General features: G+C 47.8%; 1 protein-coding gene across 3 annotated transcripts in view; it reads left to right on the forward strand.

The window, feature by feature from the left end:
• Positions 1 to 3,781: 3,781 nt before the first annotated feature.
• LOC102239086 (nucleoside diphosphate kinase A) overlaps positions 3,782 to 10,448 on the forward strand; it is a 10,038-nt gene continuing 3,371 nt past the window's right edge. Inside the window, exons 1-5 of one of the 3 annotated variants that reach the window (XM_005868187.2) lie at positions 3,782 to 3,883; positions 5,269 to 5,398; positions 6,854 to 6,955; positions 7,524 to 7,636; positions 8,085 to 8,393. In XM_005868187.2, coding sequence (XP_005868249.1) covers positions 5,273 to 5,398; positions 6,854 to 6,955; positions 7,524 to 7,636; positions 8,085 to 8,202 — 459 coding nt within the window. In that variant the 5' untranslated portion in view covers positions 3,782 to 3,883; positions 5,269 to 5,272 and the 3' untranslated portion in view covers positions 8,203 to 8,393. Of the gene's footprint in view, positions 3,884 to 4,121; positions 4,147 to 5,268; positions 5,399 to 6,853; positions 6,956 to 7,523; positions 7,637 to 8,084; positions 8,394 to 10,448 lie in introns of those variants that run through there. The other 2 variants (XM_014541193.1, XM_014541194.1) reach the window with 2 other exon arrangements.

Genomic DNA, 10,448 nt, shown 5'->3' on the forward strand with positions numbered 1-10,448 from the left:
GCCTCCCCGGCAACGCTAAGGAGCAGCGAGAGTGGTGAGAGAGCAATGAGAGCCAGAAAGACAGGCGAGAGCGGCGAGAGCCCCTGAGAGCTGAGCTGGGTGGCACCCAACCTGGCTCAGGCTCCTCCCTGGCCACCTGCCACTTCACACACTGCTACATCCCCCGAGGGGTCCCGGATTGCGAGAGGGCGCAGGCCAGGCTGAGGGTCCCCCTCCCCCTGCACAAATGCATGCACCGGGCCTCTAGTTCTATTATAAACACTCCTTTGACCACTTTAATCCAGAAGAGCTGTTTTTTCATACCTTGATTATTGATGATGTCAACATCCTCCTAATGGGTGTCTGCTTCCAGCCTCTCCTTGTGCAATCTATCTGCCCTCTGGAATATAACTTGATTTTCTACTGTCTAAAACAAAGCTCTCCATACCAGTATTACCTTGAATAAACTGGGTCATATCTTTTGGTCTGTTTGTATCTCTGTAAAGTGAGGGAATTAAATGGCTTTGAGGCAGGAGAGAAAGAAGTTAGGGGAAAATCCCAACAAGTGGAATGAGGAAGTAGGAGCTGACAGCCTGCCACCAGAGCCCCCACCTCCCAGCAGGATCAAAGATAAAACAGTTAATGGAAGGAAAGTCACAACCAGGCCCCCTCCCAATCAGAAGGCGGGGTCAGAATTTGGTGCCACAAAGCGAGGAGACAGCCCCCCTTACCCTTGGAAATGCATAAAATCCCAAGGACTAACTGACCACGCCCACAGCTTTCCCTGGCGTTGGCCCTAGTTCTCTGGGACACGTACTTTTGTACTTTCAGCTTCTTTCACAGAGGCACCCGCGCTGCGCCCTGCCCTCTTTGTTTTTCTCTACCTGAATAAAACCTGCTTTATTCTTACTCCAATTCTTCCTTAAATCTTTCCTGGGTGAGTCAAGGACCTGGTGGTCACCTCATACAGAAAGGTTCTAGACCAGTGGTTCTCAACCTTCCTAATGCCGCGACCCTTTAATACAGTTCCTCATGTTGTGGTGACCCCCAGTTTCATTGTTACAAATTGAACATAATTAAAGTATAGTGATTAATCACAAAACAATATGTAATTATATATGTGTTTTCTGATGGTCTTAGGCGACCCCTGTGAAAGGATTGTTCGATCCCCAAAGGGTCGCGACCCACAGGTTGAGAACCGCTGTCCTAGACCCTGAGTAGACAGGGCCAGCGCCAGCGCCCAGCGCCCAGCGCCCAGCGAGGAAGCAGTCGGTAAATAGTTTCAACAGTTTTTTTGAGTTCTAGAATTTTAAGATGTTTCTCATGTCACTGTCCTATCCCCCAAACTCCAGTGACTTGCCATTAACTACAGCCCAGGGTCTCAACTTTTTAGACTAGCATTTGAAGTGTGTCACTAATCTGGTGGTTCATCCCTCACGGGTTAGCAGTACTCTTGTAAGAGCGTCTAATCAGTTTCTCAGACATTCCCTACCTTTCCCTGCTTGCTTTCCATTTTTTGCTCTTGGCTATTTTTCTGGTCTCGTGATACCTACAGACTTATCTATTTACCATCTTATTTTTGTGTGTCGAAATCCTACTCCTCTATACTAGTAAAATCTTCTTCATACTCTATCCACACAGCCCAGTGACCACTCTTCCTCTCTTTAAATAGTTGATATCTTAGAGCAGTTCACTAAACATTTCTCATTATTGGCCTTGGCTGGGTAGCTCGGTTACAGCATCGTCCCAATACGCCAAGCTTGGAAGTTCGATCCCCAGCCGGGCACATACAAGAAGCAACCAATGAATGCATAAATAAGCGGAACAACAAATCCACGTTCCTTTCTCTTTCCCTTCCTCTCTCTCTCTCTCTCAAAAAAAAAAAAAAAAGAATTTAAACAGTACTCATTATTATTATTTTTTAAAATATATTTTATTGATTTTTTACAGAGAGGAAGGGAGAGGGATAGAGAGTTAGAAACATCGATCAGCTGCCTCTTGCACACCCCCTACTGGGGATGTGCCCGCAACCAAGGTACAAGCCCTTGACTGGAATCGAACCCGGGACCCTTCAGTCCGCAGGCCGACGCTCTATCCACTGAGCCAAACCGGTTAGGGCCAGTACTCATTATTATTTTTGAAGATGAATACATTTGACTAGCAGTTTGCTTAATTATTTTTTAGCAAAGGATGGGTGGAAGGCCAGTGATCTGATGTTTGAGGAGCTTCCAAGCAGAGGTGGAAACCCCTTCCTAGGATTTCTGGAGAGGGAACTGGTCCATATGCCCATTAAGATTACTTTTAGTTGTAGCCCTGGCTGAGCAGTTCAGTTGGTTACAGTGTCGTTCCTATAAGCCAGGGTTGTGGATTCGATCCCAGGTCAGGGCGCAAACAGGGGTCAACCAATGAATGCATAACTAAGAGGAACAAATTGATGTTTCTCTCTCTCTCTCTCTCTCTCCCCCCTCCAATCCCCTCTCTATCTCTCCCTCTCTCTCTCTCTCAAATCAATCAATAAAAAGTGTTTAAGAAGGTGACTTTTAGCTCTAAATTCTTAATGTTGTCTGATTCAGTTTGCAGAAACATTTACCGGGGGCAGCCTGGCGGGCTGGGCTGGGAAAGGAAGGTTAGGGTGGAGTCGTCTAATTAGGATGGCTTCCAGGAAGAGAGGAGACCTTCCCGTATCTACAGATCACCCCCCTTCTCCTGCACCTGCCTGGGCAAGCCCTCCCTCACCCGGATCAGCATTTAAAAGAACCTGGAACAATATAAAAAAATAAAAAATAAAAAATAAAAAGAATCTGGCTCCGCAGGTGGGTGAGGCCCAGGGGGTTGGGCGCGGCCTGTGTTCCAAAAGGCGTCTGGCTCCATCCCGGGATCCACGCTAACCTCTCTCTCTAAAAATCAATAAACTATTCTTAAAAAAAGGGAAAAAAAGAACCTGGCTCTAGGACCAGGTCTTGTAGTCTATCAATCAGCAGTACTGAAAGCATCAAACTGCCTTAGCCGGTCTGGCTCAGTGGATAGAGCCTCAGCCTGTGGCCCAAAGGGTCCCGGGTTCGATCCCGGGTTGCGGGCTCGGTCCCCAGTGCGGGGCGTGCAGGCGGCAGCCGGTCAGCGACTCACTCGCATCGTTAATGTTTCTGTCTCCCTCTCCCTTCCTCCCTAAAATCAATTCAAAACAAACAAAACGCATCTCTCAGATAACCACCCAAATTGCCCCCTCATCTATGCACATCTCTTCTCCTCAGAGAGAGATTTCCTCAACCAACCTTTTAAAATATGTAGTTAAATCCTTCAGTCGCCCACCGTCCCCTCCGTTGGTTGTTTTTTTTTTTTTTAAAGAATTTACATAATGCCATATCCATTTCTTTATTGTTTGCCTCCATTCCCAACGCCACCAGCAGTACCAGGAGAGTTACTGCTATCCCCCGCAGGCTCTAGAACAGTGCCTGGCACACAGTAGGTACTCAATAAAGAAGTTTGACAGACCGGAAAAGTTGAGTAAACAAAGCAAGAAAGCGTGTCTACCTCCGAGTCAGGCGCGCGTCGACTTCACGCAAAGTATGAGCGCCACCTCGCGGGAAGCCAATTCGCTCCAGAAAGCAGGAAGCGAGTCACAGAATCTTAAAAAAAAAGAAAGAAAGAAAGAAAGATGGCGGCGGTCTGCCGGAAGAGCATGAAAAAGCAGTGCCGGAAGTTAAAGATCGGAAAGTTCTCCCTAGAATGACAACCGACTCACCGGAAGAACCGTGGGCAAATGGTGTTCCGTAAAATGGGCTCCCCGGTAGCAGATTTGAGCAGAAGGGTTCCGCGCGTGCGCGTGCCGGCAACCACGTGGGGCCGGGGCGCGTTTCCGGTGCGGAGGACCCGAGGCGGAGTAGGAGCTCCAACAGCTGGAAGGGTGAGAAGGGTTCAGGGTCCTGAGAGGAAGGGAGAGCAATGGGGCGGGGGAGCGGGGAGGTGCAGGGGTCCTATGAGATCTGAGAGGTGGCTAGGGGATCGGACTGGGAAGAAGGGTGGGGCCGCGCCGGTGGGCAGGTGCAAACCTGTCAGCGCACGTCCCACGCCACGTGGACTCGCCTTTGTCGGTGGCTCGTGGCTGCCTTTCCCATCAGGCCGCGAGTACAGGCCTTGTTTGTCTCTGGTCTCGGAACTGGCGCTCTAGTACGCGATTGCAGAATGAATGGCAGGGGTGTGTCCGGGTGGGCGTGGAGGGACTTCTATAGGGACTATTTCTGGCTCTTCAGCCACATTTTCTCCCGGTGAATCCATGCTTGTCTCGAGCGTTCTCCAGTCATTGTACTTTGTCTCTTTTTCTTGGAGGGGCAAGGTGATTATCATTTAAGACTTTTTTTCCCCATTTATTTAGTGCTAGGCCCTGGCTAGGTGCCAGGAACAGACCACAGACCACCGGGGAAGACAGACACACAAACATAAGATTCAAGCGTATTGATTCAGGTGCTGTAATAGGAGGTTAACTCAGGTGCAGGAAGATAGAGCCAGGAGGTGGCTGTTATCCGCATTAGGGATTGTCTGCCAAGGTGAGGGGCCTTTCCTCATCTTGCGGAGGTAGAGTCGGTCTCGAATCTTCTCTGTAAAAGGAAAGATCTGGAATAGGTGCTTTCTGGGCTTCCTTCCAGCAGATGCCCCATATCAGATAGTATTACTAATGGTTCAAGTTCTCCCACAATCCAGTTTGTTGGTTAGTCAGAATATTCATTACATCTTAGGATGTAGCATAAATTGCATGGGGATGGGAAAAGCTGGATTTAGCCCTCGTTCTGGTGTTCTGGATCTGTTCCCTCGTCTGTAAAGTGAAGGGGATTGAAATGAAAATAATCTTTAAAACTCCTTCCAGTTCTAATGCCATGATGTGTTAGTAGGTCAAACCGTATCTCATATGCCCTGTACCAGATGTCACTTTCACATGATCAGTGTCATTTTGCCTCATCGGGATAATTGAGAAAGATAGTGTCTTTTTCTTTTCTTTTCTTTTTTACATCTCCTACCTTAGTTCTGCCACAGTATGGGGACACGGTAGATGCTTAATATAAGTGTATTAAATAAAATGGGTTAGCAATGATAGCTCCTGCTTTTGCACTCTGGAATATTAGCTCATACATGAGAGGACCGAGGAGGAACTGGGTTTTTACTAGCGAGACTTGGAGTCGACATGCCAGATGTAAGCCAGATTTATGGGGTGATCTGCTTGAGGAGGAGAATGCTGTAGGCGGGATAGTCACTGCTGCTTCACTGTCCAGCGCTGTTCCACTTGTCTGTCCCCAGGACCATGGCCAACAGTGAGCGCACCTTCATTGCCATCAAGCCTGATGGCGTCCAGCGCCAGCTTGTGGGAGAGATCATCAAGCGTTTTGAGCAGAAGGGATTCCGCCTTGTTGCTATGAAATTCATGCAGGTGAGTGGACTTCCTTCTTCCCATTTCTGTGCTTTTGTGGGAGAGGGGAGCATGGTGGCTTAGTCTCTCTTTCTCCCCTCCCCCTCTTCGTAGGCTCCTCCATGTAAGGTCAACACAAATGTTCTGGAACCTGGGAACTCCTCGGTGACCTAGCACCTTGGGTCTTGAAACAAACCGAGTTATTTGGGACTTTAGAGAATAGCCCCCACTTTCCTTAGCGAAGCAGAGTTCCATCTTTACTGCAGGACTGTGATTTCTGGCTCAAAGCTTTGGGCAAAGCTCTGCTCTTGAGTTTCCTGAGCAGATAAGATTAGAGATTTTTTTTCTCTCTTTTGAGGGAAGTAGTTTTCACCAAGGAAATCTTTCCATCTTTACCACACACTTAGCGTCTCCCATATATTAGGCATCATCCACCATTGGGACACGGGGGGCGGGGGGAGCGGGGAGTAGGTTTTGCCATTGGGGATGCCCACCTGAAACGGCAATATTTCAAAACACCTGCAAAGCAATATTTCAAAAAATGCACAGGATTGATTGGCCAAGAACCCTTCCTCAAACAAACCTGGGAAAGGAGACTTCACATTCTCAAAAAAAGTGTTAGGGGACAATCTTTTTTTCTATTAAAGAGTCCACTTTGGACTCTGTAGTGCATCTTAATTTTAGTTTGATCTGCAATTTAGTTCCTATGTGATGTTTAGAGAAACTGCTTTAATATTAGAGGGAATAGACTGATGTTAATGCTGAGGGGAGAGCATGATGCAATGATGAGAGCCAAGCACTGGACAAACAATGCTTTCCAGAGAGTTTGCATATTATGTTAGGTTTGAAGGTCAAGTAAAATCAAAGTATTGTTGGTCGGACATTTACCACGTGCTAGGCACATGGGTTTTCTCACCCAGCCCTCGTGACAACCTGAGAGGTACTTACTCCTGTTCCTGTGGTTGTTAGTGATGAGGAACCTGAGACTTGAAGGTTAAGTCATGTGGCTGAAAGCACAGTCAGTGATGCAGCTGGAATTTAACTCGGGCTTCTCTGACTCCTAAATGCATATATTTTCTCCTGTCCAGTTTCCTAATAAGGGTATGGGCTTGGTGAAGAGTAGGAGGAGGCGTAGCTGCCATGAGTCTCCTGGGTTATCTGAATCTGATGTGGAGAAGGGAGGTGAGGGAAAATTCGCATTGTCAGATTTTGTCTAAAATGAGATGGCTGGATAGGAATCTAATATTCTGTAGTTTTATTCTGATCTGTCAAGGACAATAGGGGGAGAATTGAACAACGCTGAAGCACTTTTAGTCTTGGTCACTGCTCCCCTCTGGTACTGTTGAGAATGAATTGGGTTATAACAGAATTAATGAGCTGAGAGCTCATGTTTGAAACTGCAGGATGGGTGAGTGGGAAGTAGCCACTGGTTCGTAGTTTTTGGGGCCAATTCTCATTCTCTGTCTTGCGGAATAGGCTTCGGAAGACCTTCTCAAGGAACACTACATCGACCTGAAGGACCGCCCATTCTTCACGGGCCTGGTGAAATACATGCACTCAGGGCCAGTGGTTGCCATGGTGAGTGTGCACGTGTGGGGTGTTGATGTGAATGACTCAGTTGAGAGTAAAGAGTGAGTGCCGTGATTCTTGCTTCTGATGCCAGGTCCTCATTGATGCAGAGGAAACTGGGGCTGAGAGGACTGACAGTTAAGATATGAGTCAGCTCTCTGATCCACTAAAGACAAGATCCATTTGCTTGCTGAACTGAAGACTCATTGTGGGAGAGATCGAGAGGGGGCTGCCTGGTTATAGGCTTCTGGAGGGCAGGACTTAACACAGAAATTCTCCAAATATGTATTGATAGTCATCATTCTGCCAGGCTCTTTCCCAGACACTGGGGATGCAGTCATGAATGAGACAAAGTAGGAGTGTTTTCATAGCTTTCCTTGCCTACACAACTTGAAAGGGGATGGGCAGGTAATGAAGAAACCTGTCTCTCTCTCTCTCTCTCTATATATATATAATTTGCTCAATGAATGAATGTCAGATTACGGGGGCTTTTTACCTTTCTTTTGAAGTAATAGTTTGCTGATTTCCTGCTGAGATGGGTTTTCTTCCTTGACCATATCTTCTTTTGTCTTTGAAGGTCTGGGAGGGGCTGAATGTTGTGAAGACAGGCCGAGTGATGCTTGGGGAGACCAACCCAGCAGACTCCAAACCTGGGACCATCCGAGGGGACTTTTGTATCCAAGTTGGCAGGTGGGAGTTGGTGCTTTTTACCCTTTTCCAAAACCTGAGTTGCCATATAATTTGGGTTCTTGTAGCTAGCGATGTACATGATACCCTACGCAGAACATTTAAAATCAGTTCAGTTTTTCTCTCTCTTAAGTTGGTGTTTGGCTTTATAGGCTCTCTCTCTATATGTCAACATCACTGTGGTTGTGCCTCTGATGGGAGGGTAAAACCTGGTACAATACTTTGCTGGCTAAAGTCCTTCCCGAAGGCTCTCGCTGCTAGCATCCATGTTGCTAGGGGGGCAGTCTTCATCCTACATTAATGGTAGTCATGGGCTTTTTCTTTTAACGTGAACTAGTGACATGAGCGTTGGCTTTTTCTGCTGCGGTGGGCTTTCTGGCACTGGGAGTGAGGGGCTTCTGGGCAGCTTAACCTTGTGGTCTTGGTAATGTGGCCATCTCTTCCCCTCCAGGAACATTATCCATGGCAGTGACTCCGTGGAGAGTGCGGAGAAGGAGATTGGCTTGTGGTTTCGGCCCGAGGAACTGGTAGATTACAAGAGCTGTGCTCAGAACTGGATCTACGAGTGACGTGAAAGCCGCCGACAGTGCTTTCCCCACTCCACTTCCTCTCCCTCCCACGGCAGGGGACCAGACTGTAGCTGATCTACTTATCTCTGAGAACCTCCTTCTAATCTGGAGGGACACTCTTGGAGCTGCGAGTGTTCCCTGTACAGTGTTATATGCTACCGTCAGATTAAAATGTTTCACCCTAACTAGGATTCATCGCGTTGGTTACTTTGTGTTGCTGTATTGCTTTGTATTCTCTTTTTTCTTTTCACATCCTCTGGCTAACCTGAGCTAATAGAGTTTAAATACTAATAAATTATTTATATTGGCCTGAGAGGTCACACATAATCTTTGAGAGGACACATGATCTTTGCCTGTCCCTTTCCCCCCTGCATCCCACACACATGATCTTTGCCTGTCCCTTTCCCCCCTGCATCCCATCCACTCTTGTCACTGAGCCAGTCAGCGGGCAGGTGCGGAGGATCTGCTAGGTTGTGTGGGGGAGGAAGGAACTTCCCTCTACCCTCAAGGTGCTTTTGGCTGCTCTAATCAAATAGACATGAGACAGTTGAAGAAGAGGAAATAACCAAATGTAATTACATCCGTATGACAGAGTCAGAGAGCCCACATGTATGAGGTTCAAAGACAGGAGGGAAAATAGGCGTATACCACCTTCTTAGCTAGGGCTAAGGTGAGGCACCTTGGGGCTTCAGGTCACTGCAGGGAGAACATGTTCAGGAATCAGTAGTTTGTCCTGCCGAACAGGTAGGTCCAATGAGGTTATCACTGATGTCTTCTTATGGACAAGGCCTTTAACTCAGTGCTAGGCAGTTAAGGGAGAGGCAGAAATTTCTCTGGAGCCCGCAGGTAAAGTTGCCTTTGGCTCAAAACTATCCACATACCTCAGAGGCACATCCTGGGGTAACTCATTTTGAACCCCACAGTTGTCAAGACTCTCCTGGGGGCAGCGGACTCATTGGAAATAAAAGGCATCCTTTCTGCCTTTGAGAGGCTCTCAGAGATTGAGTGGATGGGGAGTGGCAGAAGTTGAAACTACACCAAAACAGAAAAGCTAGGCAGATGGTGGGCCTGGGTCCCTGGGATGGCCTCAAAAGAAGCAGAAGTCTTGTAAATAGCTTTGATTTGTTAGAACACTGATTTGACTCTTTAACAGAGATAAGATGGAAGTTTACTTATCTTTTATTTGAAAGTCCACACTGGAGATCTCATGTACAGTGCTGTGATTATCGTATATAATAAAAGGCTAATATGCAAATTGGCCCCTCCACAGGGAGTTCAACCAGGGGGTGGGGCTGGCTGGCCAACCGCTCATGGCCCCTCCCCCAACCAGCCCCTCCCCAGATCAGCCCCATGGGGGCTGGTGGGAGGACCCCACCCCTTGCACGAATTCATGCACCAGGCCTCTAGTAGTTAATAATACTGTATGCTGTAATTTGCTAAGAGAGTAGATCTTACATGTTCTCACTACACACCAAAAAAAGAAAAAAAATGGTAACTGAAATGATGGTTATGTTGGCGGTGATCATTTCACAAGATATAAAGGGATGGGCAAAAGCAGGTTTGCAGTTGTGAGTACACAGAAGTTAATTTTTGTAATAATTATTGGAATGATTATAACCTGCATGTCTTTTTCCATCTGAACAACTGTAAACCTACATTTTCCCACCCCTGTGTGTATATCAGAACATCTAATTGTATGTCTTAAATATCATACAATTTTTACTTATCAAATATGCCTCAATAAAGCTGAAAAAAAGTTCAAGTGGGTGAGTGGGGCCGGTGATGGTGCTAAGGCTATGCCCCTGGGGTTGTCCAGGGACTCGGTTCCAGGAAGGAAAGGAGTGGTGGGAAGAGGTTGTTACTGACTGTCCCAAAGGAGGTGTTAGTGCCTGGACCAGGGCAAACAGCTCACCTAACAGAACAGCGCCCAGGCCACAGGGTGATAACGCCATTCCCTGGTCAGCGTCACTCACCGGCCTGCGGACAGGACACAGGGCTCTGACCATTTCAGGTATGGTCACTGCTGGGCGGGTGTCAGGAACTGGTGAGAGGGGAGCACCCCCGCCCCCCCAAAGGGCGGGGAGAGGAGCGGACTGTCTGCAGATGGAGGTCAGGCCTGATTCCCAGGAGTCTGGAGTCTGGTCGAGGGCGTGTCCCCGCTGAGGAGGGCAGCTGACCGCACATTCACGCGAGGCAGGGGCAGATCTTCATCTCCGGGGGGAACAGAGCACCTGCCAGGGCTGGGA

Source organism: Myotis brandtii, unplaced genomic scaffold, assembly GCF_000412655.1.
Source record: "Myotis brandtii unplaced genomic scaffold, ASM41265v1 scaffold265, whole genome shotgun sequence".
Classification (NCBI taxonomy): Eukaryota; Metazoa; Chordata; class Mammalia; order Chiroptera; family Vespertilionidae; genus Myotis; species Myotis brandtii.